General features: G+C 41.0%; 1 protein-coding gene across 1 annotated transcript in view; it reads left to right on the top strand.

Moving 5' to 3' along the window:
- Positions 1-4047: 4047 nt before the first annotated feature.
- Positions 4048-25586, top strand: part of ANXA3 (annexin A3) — a 59501-nt gene continuing 37962 nt past the window's right edge. Inside the window, exons 1-2 of the mRNA XM_032149257.2 lie at positions 4048-4193; positions 6746-6798. Of these exons, the coding sequence (XP_032005148.1) occupies positions 6784-6798 (15 nt within the window). The 5' untranslated portion in view covers positions 4048-4193; positions 6746-6783. The remainder of the gene's footprint in view (positions 4194-6745; positions 6799-25586) is intronic.

Here is a 25586-nt window from a genome sequence, read left to right as displayed (position 1 = left end):
ATGAAACCCCTTCCCTCCCTTGCCCATGCAAGGCTAGTCATGATTTCATCCTGTGCCTAGTCCTTGGAGACTGTATCAACCCTGTGGATACCTAACTGAACTCTGCCCACGCATTTGTAAATAGCTCCTTTATTTGACTCTTTATTCAGACCCTTTAAGTACGCTGTCTTTCTGTCCAAACTCTTATACAGTCCTTAAATTCAGTGCCATTTGGTTTCACTTCTGTAATGTAAATCAAAATTAAATACTTGAACTCAAATCTTGTCTCAATTTTAAATTTGCTTGTTACTATAAAGAGTGATGTGCTGATAAATGCTTCACAACTGACCTTTGGGGTAAAGGGAGGCTCCATTTATAGTATTTCCTAGTTTTTGTGTTGTATATACTCCCAACATGGCTGACTACAACCCACTAGCATAATTTCACTGAATGTGGAGTTGGGAAGAGATGCACAGTAGTACAGCTTTATGCACTATTTTACTTTTCTTTTTTTTGAGTCGGAGTTTCGCTCTTGTTGCCCAGGCTGGAGTACAATGGCACCATCTCGGCTCACTGCAACCTCTGCCTCCCAGGTTCAGGCGATTCTCCTGCCTCAGCCTTCCCGAGTAGCTGGGATTACAGACATGTGCCACCATGCCCGGCTAAATTATTATTTTTTCTTTGTTTTTTTTTTTGAGACGGAGTCTCACTCTGTCGCCCGGGCTGGAGTGCAGTGGCGCGATCTTGGCTCACTGCAAGCTCCGCCTTCTGGGTTCACGCCATTCTCCTGCCTCAGCCTCCAGAGTAGCTGGGACTACAGGTGCCCGCCACCACATCCAGCTAATTTTTTGTATTTTTAGTGGAAACAGGGTTTCACTGTGTTAGCCAGGATGGTCTCAATCTCCTGACCTCATGATCTGCCCACCTCGGCCTCCCGAAGTGCTGGGATTACAGGCGTGAGCCACCGCACCCGGCTTATGCCCTATTTTCACCACATGGATGCAATAAACACAAACTGGAAAGCATCAATAATAATAAAATGTAGTGAAATAATTAGGAAGTGGTTAATTTTGAGTACCCATTACCTTTGTTTTTAATGTAATTTATTCAATTGTATTTATTTAACTTGTAATAATGTCTACATTAATACTGGCTGTGAAATAACTGAAAATTCAGGAACTGGCTTTCACATGCTGGTATAACCCAGCTCCAACATATCACTGTAACAGCAGCTATGTATTTAACAGCCACAATCACATAGTCAGTCTTTCCTTCACATTTTACCATATGTTCTAAATATATCTCAATAACTTTGCTTCAAAAATGTGTATTTGGCTGTTAAATCGTTCTTTTGATCAGGGTGCTATAGGAAAATTCGCTTTTTACTAACCTGTAAAGTTCTGTGTATTCAGAATAATGAAACTTTTATTAAATAACCTTTTCTGAATTATTTTTCTGGATAACCATAAGCCTGGATTCTAACAGCATCCTCTAATATTTCCTTCCAAGAAAACTCATCCTTTGGGGGAAAAAATAGTTTTATAATATGCCATGGCATGTTTCTAATATAAATGGTGGTAATTGGGCGGTTGATAGAACTAGAAAAACTCAAAAAATGATAAAAGTGCATTTGTTAAAGTTACCATCCTGAAATCAAAGAAGTTAAATCCTGAATGGTTTAAACAATTAAAATAAAGCCTACATGTAAAACATCACCTGTTACTCATTTTCTTCTGGCTATAAATCTAGCCCTATTACTTCCTAGTTGCCTGGAATACAACTCGTAGAACTTACTGAGTCCCTCTGAGCCTGTCTCTGTATCTGCAAAATAGAGGCAATCATACCTAATTTACAGCTAGTTGGTAAGCATGACATAGACCACATATGTAAAGTTCATTACCCAGTGTCTGGCACAAATAATAATAAATATTTTCCCCCATTTCATGCTAATCTCAGAATTTTTCGAGGTAACGTGGGATTTAACAGTTTATTGTGGTGAAGTCTGAATGGGAGTCAGGAATTACTATGCAGAACAGAATGCAGAACACCATCCTATCTTCTCTCTTGCAGAAAGCTCATCACTTTGGATTTGTAAATCTGAGAGGGCTCCTAGGGCACTGGCCTTTCAAGCATGACCATCTCTGCCTTTTCCATTGTAGCTCCTCTTGAACCAGTGGTTCTCAAACTTTAGGATGCATCAGAATCACTTGATGGAGTAGGGTTTCAGGGGATTTGCATTTCTAATGAGTTTCTAGGTCCCAGGACTCAGCCTTAAGGACCAAGACTGTAATCTCTTCAACTCACACTCAAGCAGCTCCAGCCATGCTTATCCTCTAAAAATCCTCCGTGCTCCACCTGTTCACCCTACCTCCTCTCAACCCCTACAAACCAGTGATTTTTTTTACTGTCTCCACAGTGTTGCCTTTTCTGGAATGTCATATATCAGGCCTCTGAGCCCAAGCTAAGCCATCATATCATCCCCTGTGACCTGCATGTACACATCCAGATGGCCAGTTCCTGCCTTAACTGATGACATTCCACCACAAAAGAAGTAAAAATGGCCTGTTTCTGCCTTAATTGATGACATTGTCTTGTGAAATTCCTTCTCCTGGCTCATCGTGGCTCAACAAGCTCCCCCACTGAGCACCTTGCGACCCCCACTCTGCCCGCCAGAGAACAACCCCCCTTTGACTGTAATTTTCCTTTACCTACCCAAATCCTATAAAAACGGCCCCACCCCTATCTCCCTTCGCTGACTCTCTTTTCGGACTCAGCCCACCTGCACCCAGGTGAAATAAACAGCTTTATTGCTCACACAAAGCCTGTTTGGTGAGCTCTTCACACCGACGCGAGTGAAATCATATAGTTGGAATCATAGTATGTAGCATTTTCAAATGGGCTTCTTTCTCTTAGTAATATGCATTTAAGTTTCTTCCATGTGTTTTTATAGCTTGATAGCTAATTTCAGTGCTGAATAAAATTCTATTGTATAGTTGTATCACAGTTTATTTATCCATTCACCTGCGAATTACATCTTAGTTGCTTCCGACTTTTGATACTAAGGAGTAAAGCTACTATAAACATCCATGTGCAGGTGCTTGTGGAGGGAAGTTTTCAACTCCTTTGGGTAAATACATAAGGGGCCCATTGAGGACTGAGTGCAAGCAATACTTTTTACTTATGTGGTCTTGGATAAATCACTTCACTTTTCTAAGCTTCAGTTTCCTCTTCTGCAAATTGTGATAAAAATAGCACCTCCTAGAGTTCCCTTGAAGATAAAAGAGGTAAGGTATTCAAGCACTTACTTCAATGCCTGATACTCAATACATGGTAACTTTTTATTATCTTCTACATCCTTCAGCACACAACTGCTCATAATTCCCTCATAGGAGTAGGGCTTTAACCTTTTAGCCTCGATGATTTGTTTTGCTCTTCCAAATGCCTAGAATGCCCTTCCAGGTTACTGTCTCCCTGAGCCTTTGGTTGGAATCCTCATACTAGAGGGTCAACACGTTTAGTAGAGGAATTACTGAAATAGTTGGGTTCCAAACACTAGCTCTGGCATTTACTTTCTGTGTAAATTTGCTGAAGTTACCCAACGTCTCTGTATCTCAATTTCCTCATCTATAAAATAGGGATAATAGTATCGACCTCATAGAGTTGTTGTCTGAGCCATTTTAATGGCAAAAACCGCAATGACTTTTGCACCAACCTAATAAATCCGCGCATATTCTTCAAGAAGTTTGGACAGTGCCTGGTACAAAGTAAATGCCAGATCAATGTTATTAATGTTAGGTGTCCGCCACCTATGCCACGCAGTGATTTCCTTAGGTATAGGGACAGTCTAATCTTCGAATCCACACTGCCTAAAACAAAATAAGCATTGCAGTACGTTTGAGAAAGTAAAGCTGTAGTGGAAACCGAGAGCGAAATGAGGGCGTAGGGAGAAAAGGGTGGGGAAGCTTAGAGACCGGTGAGGGAGCAGAGCTGGGGCTCGTGTGTACAAGGATGGGGCCCGGCGGCAGCAGGGCGCGGCTTCCCTTTCCTGGGGCCTGAGGCCGCAATCAGGTGGAGTCGAGAGGCCGGAGGAGGGGCAGGAGGAAGGGGTGCGGTCGCGATCCGGACCCGGAGCCAGCGCGGAGCACCTGCCGCCGGGGCGTACACCTTCGCTCGCAGTTTACTCACACACCAGTTTCCCGCCGCCGCGCTTCGGGGTAAGTTCAGCCTCTCAGCGCGTCCCCGCGAGCCTCGCCCACCGCCGCCCGCTGACGGGTGGCTTGGGGAGGTCGCGGCGCCTCGCCCAGTTCCCCCGCGAGTGCAGCTCGACCCTGGGCAGGGCTGGCTGCTGGCGCCCGCGCCTGGCCCCAACCCAGCTGCGTGGGTGCGGAGTTGGAGGGACCTCAGTCCCACATTTCGGAGTGGAGGAGACTGGGCCCAGGGGAGGAAAAGTGCCGTGCCATGGGAGGGTCACCCAGGTCTTGGTGGGGCCCAAGCTGATACTCAGCTGTCCTCGCTCCCTGAAAGCTTCGCTTATTACAGCTAGCAACGTAGGGGATCCACTTAGCCATCTCGGCCTCCCCAGTCCTAAAGGTCTAGGGGACAGAAAAAAGCTGGGAGTTGGAAGGTTCCTCGGGTCCCCGGCATCGCAGACGAGGCTGGCTCGGAGGTCTGCTGTGTGGACTTGGAATCGCACCCATCCTGTGAGCATCTTGTCCCCCTCACATAGGCAATTTATTTTATTTTACATATTTTTTTTAGGAGGTAGAAAAAAGTGGATTTGCATATTGAGGGTTGGAAGTTCAAGAAGTTTGCTTTTTCCTGAAAAGACTAACCGTTTTCTTTGCGACAGAATCCTATTGACTAGATATGAATCATTCCCTTGGCATTTGAGTCACCAGGCTGGAGATTTGGATACTTGATTGCAGATGACCATATATAGGAAATTATGCAGGTGCTGGGAGGTTCTGGGTCGCTGGAGGCCCCTCTGGCTACTGATAAGAAATTGCATAGCCCAGGCCGAATTCTTTCCAAGGATTTGTGTTCCGCACTGACAGCAAGACCCTGCCCTCCGGGAAAGATACATTTACTATGTTCGTCAACATCATTTTTTAAAATGTAACTAATTAAAACGTTACTCCATGAAGATACCACCTTTGGTTTTCACGAAGACAGAAAACTTCAGACTGACCAGAAAGGGAATTTTTAAATGTAAAAAAACCAGAATCTTGTTCCAATAACTATGTGGTTGTGTGGAGAAACCTGTTTAGAAATAACCGTAGAAGAGGAAGTAAAAGGAAATGATGTAATCCCTTTCAGGAAAGGATACGTTGAAATTCTGTTTAAGTCATTTGGCCTTCGCTGTGGAGTAATTCTTTACATCTTAAAAGTTAAATGATAGATTAGTAATAATTCTTAATAATTTTACAGTTCTGCTGGATCAACGCGTATTAAGTGTCAGATTTGGTCAGGCGTGGGCCAGGCAGCGGGGTAAGGCAGAAGCATGGGGGTTAGGTTCATACCTTTAGAGTCTAGCTGCCTGGAGGCAGTAGGGTCCCCTCACTAGCTGTGTGACTGTGGGACATTACCATACCTCTCTGGGCTCCAGCTTCTTCATATGCAAAACGAAGATGTAATACCTAACTCACTGGATGATTGTGCTGCTTGTATTAAATCATTCATTTAATCAATAAGTTTTTTTTTTAATATCTACTGTGCACCAGTGCACACAGATAAGAAGAGTCTCCAGCCTTGTGAAACTGACCTCGTTCAATGCTGGCAACACCTCCTTCACTTTTGACAGATGAGGAAATTGAGTCCCAAAGAAATTGTGTTTAAGAGGCAAAATGAGAACTAATACTACCTTGTTTTCACTGTACAGGTGGTTTGACTTCTGATTTTTAGACTTCATAATAGTTTATCTGGCTGTAACCCCTCATAAGTCAAAGAGCATGTATTTAGAGAGATGTAGTGTTAGACTCTAACTAAAGAGTCGACTGCCCTAGGCTACAGAGAGCCTGAAAAAACCAGGGCGAAATATTTCCAGAGACTAATAGTGTCATTTCCCATTGAACTTTGCTCTGGGGGGTGTCAGGGAATTTTTAGAATATTTTGTTCCCAGGAAGGGTGGGAGCAACTCGCATTTCTAAATCAACCCTGGAGATATGCCAGCATGTTTGAATAATATCTATTTAAGACAAATGTGTCTGGCTTCCCAAAGAACTGTGCCTTTCACCTCTGCACCCCACCAAGGACTAGACCACCTCCTCAAAGAGCAGACATGTCTTTATAACAGACTGTAGGCTTGGAGGCTTGTAAAATGTACATGGAGGTTTCACAATCAAGCACAAGGAATCCAACTGAAGGCGGCTAAACTTTGTGTTGATTTGGTGAGGAGGAGCAAAATCCTGTTTTTGTTGTTATTGATCCCCGTAGTGGTAGCCTGTCAGCATAGTTCTCCTGGACTTTAAATAAGTCAAAAATTGGCTTTTCACGAAGCATATTTGTAAACATCTTAAGTACAAAGATTTTTTTCTGTCTCTTGTCTTGAAGTCCTCACAGGTCTAGCACAGTCCCTTGCATATGGTAGATGCTCAGTAAATGTTTGTTTAGCAAATGGGATACCCAATGTCAGATATATCCTCTTCCTGAGAAGTTTTTCTGTGAATGTTGACATCTGTTTTCTGGATTCAAGATTAAGGATTGGACTGAGATTATTGTGTTCTGAATCACATATTGATACCATTTACTAATTATTTTCTTTTAATAGATTAGTGTGATCTCAGCTCAAGGCAAAGGTGGGATATCATGGCTTCTATCTGGGTAAGTAAAAATTAAGCCTTCACAACACAGTAACATATATGAGTCAAACCAAAACACAGAGAGTCAAGATAGCAAGAAAAATTTTAGGAAAGTTGTTGTTTATCTGGCAAAATTAACATGCTAGAAAAGCCAGAGGATTTCAAAAACAATAACATATTTTAAAAAATGCATTGTAAAGTTACATACTTAAAATAATTTATGATGACACCAAAGCAGAAAGGTCAAAATCAGATAATAAATTTAGTATATAATTTGGGAATTCATTATATGAAAAAGATGACGTCAGAGAAGAGATGGGTTATCCAATAAATGTTAGGAAAACTTCTAGCTGTTTGGGGAGAAAGTAAATCTGTATTCCTTTTTCTGCCTTACAATAAAATAAATTCCACGTGGATAAAATACAGAAATGAAGAAGATGAAATTTGAATGGGCTGGGTGTGGTGGCTCACACCTGTAATCCTAGCACTTTGGGAGGCCGAGGTGGATGGGTCACCTAAAGCCAGGTGTTCAAGGCCAACCTGGCCAACACAGTGAAACGCTGTCTCTACTAGAAATACAAAAATAGCCGTGTGTGATGGCAGACGCCTGTAATCCCAGCTACTCAGGAGGCTGAGGCAGGAGAATTGCCTGAACCTGGGAGGTGGAGGTTGCAGTGAGCTGAGATCACACCACTGCACTCCAGCCTGGGAGACAGATTGAGACTCCGTCTCAAAAAAAAAGAAAAAGAAAAAGAAATATGAATGGATTGAAGAATAATCTTGGAGTGGGGAAGGCGCTTACAACTGTGACACAAAACCAAACGCCTAAAAGAAAAATATTGATCTATTTTAACTACATACAAGTTTATAACTATGACAGCCAACAATCCCATTGGTAGAGACAGAAGACAGCTCACAGGGAAAAAATATTTGCAGCACATTAGACAAAAGACTTGTTTCCTTAACATACAAATAACTTGAATAAATCGGTTTAAAAAATGAACTTGACAGAAAAAGTTGTAAGGGACATAAACAGGACATAAAAAGAATTATAAATGTCCAATGACATCAGAAGGTGCTACAAGGTTGGACACAGTGGCTCACACCTATAATCCCAGCATTTTGGGAGGCCAAGATAGGAGGATCATTTGAGCCCAGAAGTTCGAGACTAGCATGGGTAATACGGCAAGACCCAGTCTCTTAAAAAAAAAAAAACTTTAAAAATTAGCTGAATGTGGTGGGGCATACCCATGGTCCTAACTACTCAGGAGGCTCAGGTAGGAGGATCACTTAAGCCCAAGAGGTGGAGGCTGCAGTGAGCCGTGTTCATGCCACTGTACTCTAGCTTGGGTGACAGAGTGAAACCCTATTTTTTTTTTTTTAGATCCTGCATCTCAGAATTGAAAAAAACATAAATATCATGATGAGAAACCCTTTTCTACCTAAGAGATCGGTGAAGGTTTAAAAAAAAAAGTAATGTAGAGGATGTGGGCAAGGTGATATTTTTATTCTCTGTTCATGGGAGAGTAAATTTGGTACACTTTTGGATAATATTTTGGCAATATCTATCAGTCCTTAAATGCACATGTCCTTTAAACCCAGTAATTCCGCTTGCAGATATGTATCTTATAGATAAACTTGCATAAGGTTGAAAAAATAGGGGCCCAAGTACATTTGTTTGTATTAATGAAAACAAACATGCAGACAGCATAAATGTCCATCGATAAGGTAGGAATAAGTAAATTACTCATTTATAACTTATAGGCATTTTTATGTGATCATTAAAACGAATGGGAAAAAAGTGGATCAGCTGTATGTGAATTGACATTAAAAAAGTCCCAAGATGCCGGGCGCGGTGAAAAAATTAGCCGGGCGTAGTGGCGGGCGCCTGCAGTCCCAGCTACTCGGAGAGGCTGAGGCAGGAGAATGGCGTGAACCCGGGAGGTGGAGCTTGCAGTGAGCCGAGATCGCGCCACTGCACTCCAGCCTGGGCGACAGAGCGAGACTCCGTCTCAAAAAAAAAAAAAAAAAAAAAAGTCCCAAGATGTAATAATTTTAAAAATCAACTTACAGAATAATATGTACTGAGGGATTCTGTTTAAAAGAAAGAACAAAATAAAAAATATACAGAAAGACTATTACATGAAAACTTTGTGGAAAGGTGGAATTGTGAGAAAGGACTTTAACTTTTCAATATATCACCTTCTGTACTGTTTGATTTTTTTTAATCATGAGCATACATTATATTTTATAAGTAAGGGGCAGGGCAAGTTTAAAGAAAAGCCTGTACAGAGATGTGACCATCCCTTGGCTTGGGCAATATGGATGGAAGGTGTGCTGTTAGAAGGCTTTGTTTGACCCAAATTACTCCCTTCTCACTGGCTAGGAGGCTAATCTCTCATCTTTCATCTGAAATCCCTGTGCTTTTATGAACATATCATAGAGTCAGATGAAAAAAGGATCTCTCCAAAATGCTGGTGTTAAAAAAAAAAAAAAGTCTCCCTTCTGGCCCTCGCCCATGAGTAAATTGACATGGAATTAGTTGGGCAGGATCTCCCGCTGACACCTTCAAAGGCATGGCACATTTCTGAAGGGCTAGGAGAGACCCAGGTGAGTGTGATCAAGAGTGTATTCATTTCCTATTGCAGCTATGACAAATTACCATAAATTTAGCAATTTAAAACAACATCCATTTATTATCTCACAGTTCTATATGTTAGAAGCCTGAAATGAGTCTCACAGCACTAAAATGAAGGCGTTGTTGGGACTGTGTGCCTTTCTGGAGACTTTGGGAAGAATCCTCTTCCAAGCCTGTTTAGGTTGTTGGTAGAATTTAGTTCCTTGTAGTTGTAGAATTGAGTTCTTAGTCCTTGCTGGCTGCCAGCAGAAGCTGTCTTTGGCTCCTGGAGCCCTTCCTTGTCCTTGTATGTGGCCCCTACATCTCAGAACCAGCAATGATGCATCAAATCTTTCTTGTGCTTGGAATCTCTTTGGCTTTTCTTTCTGGGGGATCTCTTTTCCTTCTTTCTCTTCTCCCTCCAGCTGAAGACATTTCTCTGCTTTTAAGGGCATGTGTGATTAAATTGGGCCCACCTGGATAACATGGGCTACTCCCTGTGTTTTAAGGTCTGGAAACTTAATTATGTTTGCAAAGTCCCTTTCATCATGAAACACAATACATTGACAATTTCCAAGGATTATGGTGTATACATTTCAGGAGGCTGTTGTTCTGCCTACCGCGGGGGCTAGGAGTATGGCTACATCAGGGATGGTAGCATTTGGCATCAGATAGCAGGAAAGAGGTGGGGAGGGGCCACAAAGGGGAGGCTAACCTGAGCCTGGAGGGCAAACCCTCACATGGAGAAAGAGGCCCTAGCCAGAGAAGGGCTCCTACTGTCTCTGGAGTTTTTTTTTTTTTTTCCTTGTTTACCTCCTCTCCCTCAAAGAACTAATACTTATGAGTGAGATCGCAGAGAGCAAAGATTAAGAACAACTCAGAACCCCTGTGGAAAACAAGATAGCACTTCTCCAAAAAAGTAAAACTAGAACTCCCACATGCTCTAGCAATCCCATTTCTGGGTATATATCCAAAAGAAATGAAAGCAGGATCTTAAAGAAAGGTATCTATACACCCATGTTCACTGCAGTACTTTTTACAATAGCCAAGAGGTGGAAGCAGCCCAGTTTCCACTGACAGAAGAATGAATAAACAAAATGCAGTACACACACACAATGGAATATTATTCAGTCTTTTAAAAACACATGTTGTGTGACAGGAAGGAAACCCTGTCACATGCTACTATATGGGTGAGCCTTGAGCCCATTATGTTAAGTGAAATAAGCCAGTCCCAAGGAGACAAAATACTGTATGATTCCATTGATAAGAGGTATCCAAAGCAGTCAAATTCATAGGAACAGAAGGAGACTGGTCGTTAGGAATGAATAAGGAAAGAGAAAAAGAGGAGTTGTTTAATGTGTAGAGTTTCAGTTCTGAAAGATGAGAAAGTTCTGAAGATGTTTCAAAACACTGTGACTATTCTAAGCACTACTGAACTATACACTTAGAAATGGTTAAGATGGTAAAAACCCTCAGATTTCCAATTGTAAATATTCTTATCACAAAGTTTTATGTGTTTTTTTCTCTCCGCCACACAAAAGCACATACACACTCAAACATAAATAAGCAATCAAGTCCTTGCAGTTCTACAAAACTGTATATGTGGTTATGTCTATGATTAGTTTATTACAGTGGTATGATCAAGGGAGAAGTCATTAGTTGCAATTTCAATGCATTACCATTGAAGATGAAAGAATGGCTGTTTCTTAGGTCTTTTATATTCTATCTAGGGGGTGCTGCAACCCTACCATTGTTTCAGATGAATCAACAATCTATGTTGCATTAGTATTTCCTTTGTTTGCAAATTTTGAATATCTCTGTTCAGACCTATGTTCTACCACTTCACCCTTGACGAAAGGGTCTGATATCTTATTGGTCTGTACTCCTTGGACTCAGGGTCCCTTGTCATATGTTGCCTGTAGGTCCACAGCAAGCACTCAGGAAGCTCACAAATTAGAATGTCTTAGAACATGACTTTTTATTAAGCTACCACAGCAGTAATTTTTCTGCGTACCTTCTGTTATACAATGCTGGCTTTCTTATGTAAATACTCTGAGCTCTTTCCTCCTTGATCAATTCCTAACTTACATTTACAGAATAATAATAAATGTAATTCCTATTTGTTTGAACTCTCAAATTAGAATTTTTATTATGGTACTAGAATTTTTCTTTCCTTTTCTTTCTTTCTTTTTTTTTTTTTTTTTTTTTGACAGAGCTTCACTCTTATTCAGGCTGGAGTGCAGTGGTGCAATCAGGACTTGCTGCACCCTCAACCTCCTGGGCTCAAGCGATCCTACTGCCTCAGTCCCCTGAGTAGCTGGGACCACAGGCGTGCCCCACCATGTCCAGCTAATTTTTAAACTTTTTTGTAGAGATGGGGACTCACTGTGTTGCTCAGGATGGTCTTGAACTCCTGAGCTCAACTGATCCACCCACATTGGCCTTCGAAAGTGCTGGGATTACAGGTGTGCGCCACCACACCCAGTGGTGCTAGAATTTTTAAAAATTAACTCACAGTCTTTGTAATCACCATGAACTGTTATTAACATCCTAACTTGGTATACATTCCCCTTTCACCACTCCAAACTCCAATTTACAAAATGAGGAAAGGGAATATAGAGCCACTCTGCAACCAAGGGATAAGAGAAGTTTTACAAAAATATATTACCTGAATACAATGCCTACTAACTTTGTTTTGAAGTTCATCCAAAACAGTTAAACAATTAAAGCAGCAAGTACCTAGTGTAACAGGCTCTGCTGGGAGCAGAATAAAGACAGTCTAATCACAATCGTAACTCTCCCTTTCAGAACTCCCTAATCGTTTAAAAGGTAGGCTTTTGAGCAAATTGCTTAGTCTTTCTCTACCTCAGTTTCCTCATCTATAAAACAGGTAGGGTAATAGTGCCTGTCTCATCTAGGGTTTGTAAGCATTAAGCCAGTTCATGTAAAATGTATTAGCAGTGCCTGGCATGGAGTGAGCACTCAATAAATGTTAGTTTTAATCAGCATGATTTCAATATATTAATTTTATTCTAAAATGTATTTCTTGCCAAATAATATCGCTGCAACTGTTTTTGTAGAGGGGCTTCTGCCTATTTCCTGGACCTGATTTTATTACACATCAGTAGTCCCCTCTCCCCATTGGAGTGGTTCTTTCAGCCATCTAAAAGAGGTGGTGTGTCCTCCGTCAGATTCCTTCTGACCACTCTTATTTTCAATATTTTATAATATTTTAAACACATATATATTTCTAAAGACATAAAATACTCCCTCTCCACTCCTAGTGGGCATACTGGAATACAGTTCTGACACTAACTACCCAGCATTAGCATCAGATTCCACAGGATTAAGGGCTCATTCCTCCGCAAAACTGCCCTCACTTCAGATGTCAGTTCAAGTGTCAGGAATCACCTGCACGTCTAGCCAACTGGCTATAAATTTGGGAGTTTCCATGACCCTCTGAAATTAAAGAATTCCCCAGAATGATTCACAGAACTCACTGAAAGTGCTATCCTTATGAATGCAAGTTTATTATGAGGGATACACATGGGAAAGCTCTGGAAGGGTCCTGGACCCAGAGCTTCCATGCCCTCTCCCTGTGGCATCAGGGCACCTCACCCTCCCTTTGTGTCCGTATGTGTTCAATAACCAGGAAGCTCCTCTGAGCCTCGGTGTCCAGAATTGTAGTTGGAGTTCCATTATGTAGGCATGAATGATTGATTAAATTATTTGTTACATGATTGAACTCAATCTCCAGCCCCTCTTTCCTCCTCAGAGGTCTGGCTGACCAGACTTGCAACCCTGTGATCACAGGGCTAATCTTTCTGGAGACCAGCCATCATTCTAAGGCTATCTAAGGGTCTGCCATGAGTCACCCCAATTGCATCACAAAGTCACTCCTATCACTCAGGAAATTCCAAGGGTTTTTGAAGCTCTGTGCCAAGAACCAGTGCAAAGACCAGATACATTCCTAATTATATTACACATATATAACTCACATTAAGGCACACAGTTTCCAATATATATTCTTTTATTTTTGACTAATGTTATATTAAAAATAAATAAAGTTATATTAATACCAATGGCACTGGCTATTTATGTTGATCAGAAGCTCTGATTGTTAGATATATTTTTCATATATGGGAAAAATGGGAAAATGAATTAATGTTTGGTAATAAATATAGATTGGCAAGACAGAATCATTCAAAACATGGGATCCATATAGAAGATATCGAAAAAGGGATCTGCAGTGGTAGAAATGTGGGGGAAGGCTGCCAGGATGGACCCTTGCAGATAGGAAAAGCTAATCCATGATCATGTGTTCATGATGAGAGAAGGCACAGCCTCCCTTCCCTGCTGAACCCTTCCTCTCTGGTGGGAACAAGATTGGTGCAGTCTGACACATGAGGACACAGTCATCTCATTTCCACTGTTAAACCAGAGGAATGGCAGTAGTGGTAGAGGCTCTTAGGAAAGGTGCAATGTGCTAACATGAGAGAGAAATTTGGGAAGATAATGCCTTTCAAATTCTGTGCCGTGGAAGACACCAGCCCTGGGCATTTGGATGCTGTTGTTCCTGGGTTCAAAGAGTTTGTGAGTGTCCTGTCCAGTTTCATACTTCTTGCTTTGACACAGACATCCCATTAGACCTTTCTTTCCTGATGTGGTTGCTCTTCTTTGCTATGCAAATTTAAAACACGTGTGAGGAGAAACCTGTGTTCATGCATGTGAATATGCTGAACTCCTCCTCTGGTCTCCTTCCCATCTACTACATCCAGGAATGGAAGATCAAGCTTGGTGACTATTTTCACTGAAAGAGACTTTTCACATCCCAAGCAGAACAGGCATCTTTCCTGGTTAGGTGCTGTTCAAGTCTGCTGTGTGTTTTAAACCCTGTTCCCTGAAGCTGCTTTAGGTAAATATTGGCATTCAGACAGGTACACAAATGGTCTTTTGCAGAAAGTTGATTTAAAACAGGTTAGACCTGGATTTCAAATCAAAACATTTAAGCTTTGTTTTGGGACAAAGCCTGGAAAGTTTCTCATCTGAGTGAGAACAGAGAGGCTTCCTAGGAATGAGTGGAATGAACACTAAAAAGCTGTTCTTTGCCATTCTCTGATGTTAGCCCAACTGTGAAGGAGGGAGGGTCCCTCTTTTATATTTAATCATGATAAAACTATAGTATGCCAAGCTAATGTTTAACCATTGGAAAAGCCTGGTAAATCAGAAGTAAAGAGGAAAATAAAAAGCTTTAGATCAGAGAGCAAGGAATGTAAAGTGGAGAAGGTATGATTTGTTCTCTTGAAAGCCTATTTTTTGGTGGATGTAAAGCAGTTAGGAAAAAAAGAAGTATATAGAGTACTAAGCAATAAAATGAATACACACTTCTTTCATTTGTAACTCTTTGTGCTTGATTCAGTACCTCACATAGGTTCTGGAGGCATGTTTAAATAGAAGTAGTGACAGCCCCATGTGAACAGGGTTTAAGAAAGATGAAGATTGCATTTGTAGAATTTTTAACATATGGCATGGAGCTCTGAAAAGTCTGACGGTGGCATTTGAGAATTACTGAAAGAAACAGGATGCAGAACAAGAAAGCATTTTTTATTCATTTATTCGCTCAACTAATATTTACTAAATATCTTTTATATGCCAGATATTGGCTCTGGCAACACAGAGAAATAGAAATAAAAAAGCATGGAGCCTACATTTTATTAGGGAAGACAGACAATAAATGAAGAAATAAATGTACAGTATAAAAAGACAGTTTTAAGTGCTCTGGGGAAAAGTAAAGGTGGATAATAAATATGATGGGGGGTGTGATTTTCTGCTCAGATATATGAGGAGAAGTCAACGTGGCATGAGACGGTGAGCGGAGATAATATCTCAGGAAACAGCAGCCAGGCAGAGGGAATGACAAGTGTAAGCTCTGAGGCAGATGGGCAAGACACATTTGAATGCAACAGGAAGATTCCCACGAAGCAATAACAGGGATACAAGATTACAAGGGGATTGGAGGAGGTATTACAATTCTCTTTTATGATGCTTTAGTATCCTCCAAGGGCCACAGAGAGTCCCAAAAAGTCTTCACATGGACTGTTCAAGGAGTTTCCATTCTCTAGGTTTACTTTACATCGGGAAGCATTCTTAAATCTGCAGCAACTTCTTGTTGGGATTATCGCTTTTTAAAAAAAACTCATAAATAACCCATAAAATAGTCCATCATGTCCGGTAGACATCATTTACCTTGGCCATTTATGTAAGGAGTATTCTGCCCAGAATATTACAAACAGGAGACATCCCTGAGCTCAGTCCCTCACAGGTTTCTCATCCTCATAGGAGTGAGGTGGATAGAGTAAGTGTCCCCAAATCCTGCAAAGCCAGTGCTGTGGTCTAAATGTCTGTGTCGCTCCCGGTCTCCCACCAACCTGCCCCTTATTCATGGGTTGAAATCCCGATCTTCAGGATGATTGTGTTGGGAGATGGGATCTTTGGGAGGTGATTAGGTTAGGTGGGGATTATTGCCCTTTTAAAAGAGGTCTGAGGGAGCTTGGTCACATCTTCTGCCATGTGAGAACACAGCCAGAAAGTGCCATATATGAACCATAAAGTGGACCTTCACTAGACACTGAATCTGCTGGCACATTGATCTTGGAATTTTAGCCTCCAGATTTGTGAGAAATAAATTTTTGTTATTTATAAGACACCCAGTTTATGGTATTTTGTTATATCAGCCTGGAATGCTAAGACAGACAGCCACCGTTCTCTAGCCAAGGGCCATTTAAGAAGATGTGGATTCTGCACTTCAGTGAGCCAAATTCCCTATATTTCTCCATATATCCAGGAAGATATAAATTCTCTATATATTCCTGTTAGATCGCAGGACCCTTAGACACGGACATCTCCCGCAGAAGTTAGACATGCACCGGGCTGAGTATGTGGCCAGAATAGCCACGTTAGTCTTCAACTTTTTGTGACCCTTGGCCAAGAGGAGAATTTAGTCAAGAACTCTTAATTAGGTTAAGCACTTTACTTTGATTGTAGAACAAAGAGATAATCTACAAATACTAGTGCTAGATGACTCAAAAGAAGATTAATATAAATTATTTATAATCTGCTTTAAACAAATACATGAAAATTATTCTGAGAAAGACGTTCATGTTAATAAAGTCTCTGGGGAGGCCCAGTGTTTCAAGCTCAATCCAGATAGTTGGGTTTGCTACCTTTGTCAGAGAAACCCTGAGCGCTTGGAGAGACAGGAAGGAAGATATAACAGAATCACCAGACACAGTCATGCATTTCATGTCTCCAGTGTACTAGAAAACATTCAGCTTCTGAAGTATCTCCCAAAATACAATAGGAACTTTGATTTCTAGACTATTGATACTTGAAGGAAACAATTCATCAGGCAGCCAACTATCTAGTATAGAGCTTGGAGAAAGTCCACACTGTGAGATGTCATTGTCTTGCTTTCATGTTCTTACTTAGCAAGCTAATTCACAGTTATGTATTGAGCCCCTATCTGGGGACTGAGCACTGGGCTCCCAGCTGGATAAACAGGAGTGAGTGAAACAAATGTCTCTGGCTTCTGGAATTTTATTTTAGAGGAAGTGGAGAGACAGATACAAACAGCGAGTGGTATTACTCAATGCTGAGTGCCCTAACGATGGAGAGGTGGCTGAGATGCAGAAGACCTACTCAGATCAAGTGCCAAAGAAGGTCTGTTAGAGAAGATGGTCTTTAAGGAGAGGACTGAAAGTAAAAACCATTCCAGATAGAGAGAACAACACAAACCAAGGCATTAAGGTGGGAAAGAGTTCATTGTATACCAGCTTGACTTTCAAAGACCTGCACTGTGGGAGCTCCACCTCTCATCTGGAGAGAGTGGCTCCACATAAGAGCCATGAAGGAAGTTGGGCCAAACCATGCAGGGCCCTGTGGACCAGTGTAAGGAGTTTGGACTCTATTCAGTGTGAATAGGGGAGTGACAAGATCTGACTTAGATTTTTTTTTTTTTTTTTTTTTTTTTGAGATGGAGTCTCGCTCTCTTGCCCAGGCCAGAGTGCAGTGGCACGATCTCAGCTCACTACAACTTCTGTCTCCTGGGTTCAAGCGATTCTCCTGCCCCAGCCTCCCGAGTAGCTGGGATTACAGGTGCCTGCCACCATGCCCAGCTAAATTTTTGTATTTTTACATATGTAACAAACCCGCACATTGTGCACATGTACCCTAAAACCTAAAATATAATAATAATAATAATAATAATAATAAAGAATTTCGGTGAAAAAAAAAAATTTTGTATTTTTAGTAGAGGCAGAGTTTCATCATATTGGCCAGGCTGGTCTCAAACTCCTGACCTCAGGGGATCCATCCGCATCGACCTCCCAAAGTGCAGAGATTACAGGTGTGAGCCACCGCACCTGGCCTGACTTAGATCTTTAACAGATCCCTTGGCTGCTATGTGGGAAATGGCTGGAGATGGGAAGTAGGAAGTAGAGAGGGACATGACTCAGATCTTCAAGTACAGGAGAGTGATGATTGTTGTGACTTGGACAAGAGCAGGAGCAAAGAACCTGGGGAAGAGTGCCCATAAGATTATCTTCTTAAAATAGTCTCAGCAGGCCTTGCTGATGGATGGAATTCAGAGGGAAAGGCAAGTGAAGGAATCAAAGGGGACTCCCAGGTTTCTGGTGGCTGATGGTTGGTCCTTTTACAGGGATGGGGAAGATTGAGGAAACTGAGCAAATTGGGGATGAGCACAGAAACTGGAGCCAGATTGCCTAGGTTCAAATCCTGGCTGTGCCACAAACTACCTATGTGACCTTGGCAAGTGTCTTAACCTCTCTGGACCCTCTTTTTTTCTCCTCTATAAAATCAGGGTATTAACTGTACCTACCTCATAGGGTGGTTTTGAGGATTAAATGATCAGGTATATGTAAAATACAAGTAAATACTATGTAAGTGTCAGATGGGGGAAGAAATAGCTTGGGAGGAAACAATGAGTTGATATATGAGATATCAAAACAAATACATGGAGGAGACATTGAATATACAAGACCAGTGCTCAGAACTGAAGTCTGGGCTAGAGCTATAATGTGGGATTTGTCTGTATACAGAAGAGGGAGTGGAAGAAATAACCCACAGCAGGATTAGAGGGAAAGAAAAGAGAGAGCCACTTTCCACTTTAGAAGTGCCTGCTTTATAGAGGTCAAAGGTGAGTGCATCCTGGAGAGGCGGGAAGAAACCTAGGAGGTGAGGCACAGGAGCCAATGGAAGGCAGGCTAGCTGTGAGTGACACACGCTCTGAGGGGTCAAAGCTTCTTATTATAACTCATGTGTCATGGCAAATACACCATCAATGGCTTGTTTGTCCCTGTCTTCCCTGATTTCTGAATCACATTCATCTTTCTACTCCATCCCACACCCTCCTCTGTTCTCACATTCCAGTCCTCTTGCTCTGACACTGCCCCTGATGATGAAATCACTGTATTTAAAAAAGAAAAGCTGAACTATTCACAATAGCAAAAATATGGAATAAACCTAAGGTTTATCAACAGAGGATTGAATTAAGAAAATGAATATAGAATACTGTACGATAGAATACTACTCAGCCTTAAAAAAAAAATGAAATCATGTGTTTTGCGGGAACATGAATGGAACTGGAGGCCATTATCCTGAGTGAAATGACTCAGAAGCAGAAAGTCAAATACCACATGTTCTCACTTATAAGTGGGAGCTAAACAATGGGTACACATTGATATAAAGAATAGGATAATAGAGATTGAACACTTCAAAAGGTGGGAGGGTGGGAGGGGTTAAGGGTTGAAAATTACCTATTGAGCACAGGGCTCACTAGTCGGGTGACGGGTACACTAATAAAAGTCAAGACTTCACCACTATGCACCATCTGCATGTAAGAAATCTGTACTTGTACCCCCTAAATATTTTTAAGAAATTTAAAAAAGAAAAGCTGAAAAGCATGAATATTTTTTCTTTGAGCACAAGAACAAATATAAACATTTTCTTCAGACCTTTGGACACATTACGATCAAAGCCATGTTGTCAGCCTGGCCTATCTCAGGCATCCCAGCGGCTGCCAGTCTTGCCTGCTGTGGATGTTCAGCACCGCCTACCCCTTACTGCCCTGTGGGCTGCAGAGCGTGCCTGCGGTGCTGGTGGGAGCATTCTGTTTGTGCATCATCTTCCATAGGCACAGTGATCGTTGCCAGCCAGTGGGACTTCTCCTAGGTGAGGAACCTCTTAGGTGAGGCCCCTAGGATTTGCCCTGTAGGAACTGCTTGGTTACCAGTATTTTTCTCTGGCCTTTACCTGCTGTATTAGTTTCCTAGGGCTGCTGTAATAAAGTACCACAAGCTGCTGGCTTCGAATGACATAAATGTATTATCTCACAGTTCTGGAGGCTAGAAGTCTAAAATCAAGGTGTGGGCAGGGCCATCCTCCCTCTGAAAGCTGTAGGGGAGTCCTTCTTAGCCTCTTCCTGGTTTCTAGTGGTTTACTGGTATAGAGGAGTAACAGTAATCCCCATAGGTTCTTAGTTGGAAAGCACCTTTGTTACAAAAGACAGATTGACAAGAGAAAACCAGACAGAAGTTTATTAACATGTGTATTTTGAGTGTACATGAAGACACCCAGAGAATGAGTAGTTTTCACAGAGGTGGCTTTGAATTTCAGCTTATATAACATCTTCAACAAAGAACAGTACATTTTTGGTAACAAGACAATAGAAAAGGACCTTTGAATCTCTATAGGCAGCAACTTGCGAGTGGGGCTGTGAAGAAGGTCAAATAACTTGCAGATAAAGGTTAGTACAGCTTGCTAATATAAATTCTTCTAATACCATTGTCAGGCTGATAAGGGTCTTAAACTGTCTTCAGTCTTTAACCTGTGTTCTCCCTGGTAGTCAGGAAGGCAGAATACCTTTTGTCTTTATAAATCTTTGTCCTGCTTTTAGGCAAATGGAGGAAAGATATCTCTTGAGTATCTGTTTCTTCTTGTCTTCAACAATCCTTCATATTTTGAAGAGGCACATTCTGGTCTCACATACTGGCAGCTTGCAGCTGCGTAACTCCAGTCTCTGCCTTCACCATCACATCACATTCTTTCTGTATGTCTCTGCCTTTACACGGCTGTCTTATAAGGACACCAGTGGTATTGGATTGGGGGCCTGCCACTGTGACCTCCTCTTAATTAATTACATCTGCAATAACCTGGTCTCCAAGTAAGGCCATATTCTGTGGTACTGTGGGTTAGGACTTTAAGGTATTTTTTTGGGGAGACACAATTCAACCCATAACACCTGCCTCACTTGACTGCATTTTATTTCAGGGCCTTTTACAGTAAAATTTCTTTGGTTTTGAAAAATGCTTTTTACTGGAAAAATTGAACAGGAAGTCTTACAGTTTCCAAGTTTGATTGCTTTATTTTTTGTAATCTACTCCATTTTCCCTTGTATCATAAATTAGCTTCATGACCCAACACAGCATCTTGACATTGAGCAGAGAGCCATCCTTTCTCCCCGGCTCTTTGAGAGCTCCTGGTCCTGGAGTTTTATCTGGAGCTTTGATTTGATGCCTCAATTTTTGGATGTGGCCTTCATAGGGCTTTCTGAAGTGATGAGTGATCTGGCTTCATCACATCTTCAAAATGTCCCTGTAGCAACTGCTATTCTTGCTCTGTAGCATTTGACTTTAAATATGTTTCATATCAACAGGGTTGGCACCATCTGTTTTTCTCTTCCACTCATCCTTCTGAATGTAAATGTTTAACTTCTTGCAAACCCAGTACACTTTGCATGAAGAAATAGGTACAACTGGCTTTTGTGAGTCAAAAACAGACTGGCCTCTCCCAGGGGTAATAGCAAACAGTTCCCTAGGCCCAGCTTGGCCATGCAGTGGCTTCAAGGCATCATGTGCTAAGGCTGACCTCCAAAGGATGGTTTTAGAAGATCAAGGGAGATTACATTGTTTAGAATATCAATATTGATTATATTGTCTTGAAAAAGATGGTTTAAATGAGATGAAGGCTAGTCTAGTTTAGGAGCAAAGACTGTTGGGACAGACCACTTACTGGCTGTGGGAACTTAGACAAGTTACTTAATCATCAGTTTCATCAACTGTGGAAAGGATTTATTATATCTACCTTATAAGTTTATTGCAAGGATTGAATAAGCAAATGCAGGAAATGCGCTTAGCACAGTACTTGGCACATAGTGATTAGCAGCAATTGTTCTTAGTATAAAGAGCTCCTGTTACTTTCCCCTTTTATCTAGACATTCTTTGCTTTAATTTGTTTTCCAACTGGCTTCAGCAGCATTTTTCTTTTTGAGGCATCTGAAGGTCAAGTTTCTAAAAAGGAAAGCAACTAAATGTGTTTAAATGTGTGGATGGAAATCTGATCAAAGGCATTTTTTTTTTTTTAAATAGACTTTGCCAAGTATTCAGGTGATGTTCTACACTAGCATTGACTATGTTAGGACACTAGGGTTACTGGAAATAAACTCAGCCAAGTATTGATTAGTAATATAAATGTCAAGGAATTAAGCTTGCAATGAAGCAGGCAATGCAAACAGTCTTGTTTGGCTGTAAAAATGCCGACATTCCTGAAACGATGAGCTCATCATTAAATTCTTCATCTTCCACACCCATAAGAGAATTCATGGCTTGTTTGCTCATTTTTGCTTTGGTCTTCTAGGCAGTTAAGAAGGAAATAAAGCAGTGCTTCTTAAACTTTATTGTGTGCTAGAATCACCTGGAAGGTTTGTTAAATCGCAGATTCTGCATCCTAGCCCTGCAGTTGTTGGTTCAGGAACACTGGGGTTGGGCCTGAGAATTTGCATTTCTGTCACATTCCCGGGTGATGCTGATGCTGCTGCTTCCGGAACCACACTTTGAGAACCACTAAGATGTACTCCCCTGAGGCATTGTGATGTGGTATAGAGCAGGGGGCATTTTAGTCATAAGGCGATGGGTTTGAGTCCTGAGGCTGTCCTTATTAGCAGAGCCCTTTTAAGCAAATAATCTCTGGGAGACTGGGTTTCTTCCATTTTCAATTAGAAATAATAAAATTCACCTCATGAAGGCCGTTGTAAGAGTTAAATATTTGTAAAGCACTTTGTTCATGTATTAGTTTTAAAAGATTTCATTAATCTTTTATTGTAAGGTTTTTTTGTAAGTCATGTAATATTTCTGAATGATTTGGGCAATCAAGCCTATTAAATGAATAATGCCATTCATTTAAATAATGGAAGCAGTTTTAAATATTTCACTAAAATTCCACTTCAGAATTCCCAAGCCCTTTTTCAAGCTGGGGTGTGTGTATGTGTACTTTCTTCCCCCCTTGTAATTAAACAAGTTATTCCTCCCCCATTTAATTCTTACTAAGTACTAAATTGCATAATAAATTGGAAATTTCCTCCTTCTCTAATTCTGTGCATTGGCATTTTAGCATATTTTGATGCGTAGGTGGTAGAGAACAGTGAAAAGTTCACAGCTGGAGTGCAAACCCTGAGTTTTCATGATTCATGAACAACTGGGATCTGACCACAATTTTGTCTTTTTATATTTAGAATCAGCCACGTCAATATCTGCATGGCACAGAATCACCTGAGAGCTTCTTAAACATGTAGAATTTAGCACCCCATCTCTAAAAAATATGATTCAGTATATAGAAGGTGGGTCCTGGTCATATACATTTAAAGTATCACCCCTGGTCGTACAGAGACTACACTTCATGTAACACCAGGAATGGTCTGGAATAGTCTAGTTTGCTTTTAAATTCAACCTCTGCCCTCAACTAGCTGTGTAGACTTGATCAAGTTCTCTGGTCTTCTTAAATCTTGGTGCTGTTTATGTGAAATTGCTTACTCTCATTTACTGGGGCTGTTATACAGATTATAATTAACATATATAAAGTGCCTAGCATGTAAAATGTGCTGGGCATGAAGCACTCAAACACTCTAACGTTGGGGTAGTTCTTTTACAATGCCAGACACTGGAAGGTGAACAGGTAAGATCAACACAAAAGTTCCTAGGTGGATAGAAGTGAAATGAAGCCAGTTGGGTCTGTGAATCCATATAATATTTATCAAGCCTTGGAGAAAGAGAACGCATCAAAGATTATATTAAAGTGACTGATTTCTTTCTTTCTTTCTTTCTTCTTTTTTTTTTGAGACAGGGTCTCACTCTGTCACCTAGACAACAGTGCAGTGACACAAGCATAGCTCACTGCAGCCTTGACCTTCTGGGCTCAAGTGGTCCTCCCACCTCAGCCTCCCAAGTAGCTGGGACCACATCTGCACACCACCACACCTGGTAATTTTTAAATATTTTGTAGAGACGGGGTCTTACTGTGTTGCCCAGGCTGGCCCTGAACTCCTGGGCTCAAGTGATCCTCTGTCCTTGGCCCTCGAAAGTCCTGGGAGTACAGGAGTGAGCCACCACGCCCAGACTAAAGTGACTGGTTTCTTACAGGTATCTTCAGGTCAGGAACATTCACAACTAGTTTCTAACTTGCAATTATTTTCTAGGTTCTAAAGTTCTTATTTTGGGTGCTATAAGATTAAACAGTGTTTGGGTGTATTGAAATCAATTATTCAATCTAATCTAATGAATCAGCAGACTATCACATTTTACTGTGCCAGAACACTAATTTTCCATTCACTTTAATGTGACAGATAATGTCCTTCCATGAAAATATTAAACCCTTCAAGAGAGCCAAACTGAAGTCATATTAATACAAGACAACAGAGCCAATACTATTCAGTAACAGGACAGAAAAATGCTGTTTAAAAAGGAAATGTTATTACTGTAAAGACAGATTTTTATTCAAGAAGTTAGGAACTACCATATAAATCTACATTTACTTTGATTTTTCTCAACATCTTTGTGGCTGTCCTTCTTTAGTCTCATAAGCAATTTTAAAATATTTTTTCTGTATTATGGTCTTTCCCAGCTTACTGACATGCTTCTAATTTACATGCTTAAAATTAGTAGTGTGGCATTTTTTACTTCCTTGCAATTTCTGAAGATCTATGATGTCAGTAGAGCTTTTAGAAGGTCTTCTAATTGCACATTCATTAAACAAAGCTTAAGAACAGACAGTCCTAAGGGGGTTTTCATTTATGGATCATTTAGTCTTGGATTCCCCAAGGACAATGGTCAACATTAATTAAAACATCTTGAAGTCTGTAAACCACAGTTACTTCTGTGTGAGATGCCATGATGAGCTTTGAATTATCACTTGAAAAACAAGAAGATTTAGGAAATTTCAGTTTTCTTGTTGCTCTCCTGCAAACGCTACTTTAAAAAGAATTTTCTTCAGTGTCACCAAGATTAACACAACGTACTGCTCTAGAGAACCAATGTTTTATATTTGTAATTTGTTACACAAGAGAAAAAGAGGACTCCTGAGATATGGGGTAGATATCATATTCCCTATGTCTGGGGGGTAGACTGTCACTTGAACTGTAACTGCCAGATGGGTTCTTCCTGCTCACTGCACAGACAAAATCAGTCCACTGAGACCAACGCATTGCAGTAAAGAAAGAGTTTAATTGATGCCAGGCTGGCCACACCATGTGGGAGACAGTTATGACTCAAATCAATCTCCCTGAAGGCTCAGAACTTAGGGGTTTTTCAAGGTTAAAATGGTGGGCAGGGGGCTAGGGAAGGGGCATGCTGATTGGTTGGAGATGCAATTACAGGGGTATAGAAAACAGTCCTTGTAGGCTGAGTCTGCTTCTAAATGGGGGCCACCAGAGGAGTTGCTGGTCTGGGTGGTTGCAAATATTGTGACCTCCAGAATAATGGCAGATAATTATGTAACTATGCCAACATCTTAGTAAAATTCAGTCCCCTCTCATCCTCCTAACTTGGTAGACTTTCATTAATTTTACAAGGGTAGTTTAGCTTTTGGAAAGAGCTAGTATCATTTAAACTATAAACTAAATTCCTCCTGAAGTTAGTTTGCCCCACACCCAGGAATGAGCAAAGATAGCCAGCCTGTGAGGCTAGAAGCAAGATGGAGTCAACCATGTCAGATTTCTCTGTCATAATTTTCCAAAGGCAATTTCAGAGCCACTCCTGAAGTGGTAGGAAGGTGTGCGAATTATGGGTTTGTCATATGCCTCTCATATGCATGAAGGAATATGCATGTGTAATACAAGAAAGATGTCA

Source organism: Hylobates moloch, unplaced genomic scaffold (genome assembly GCF_009828535.3).
Source record: "Hylobates moloch isolate HMO894 unplaced genomic scaffold, HMol_V3 SCAFFOLD_2, whole genome shotgun sequence".
Classification (NCBI taxonomy): domain Eukaryota; kingdom Metazoa; phylum Chordata; class Mammalia; order Primates; family Hylobatidae; genus Hylobates; species Hylobates moloch.
The sequence above is the reverse complement of the archived record's forward strand: the minus strand, read 5'-3'. Positions and strand labels throughout refer to the sequence as shown.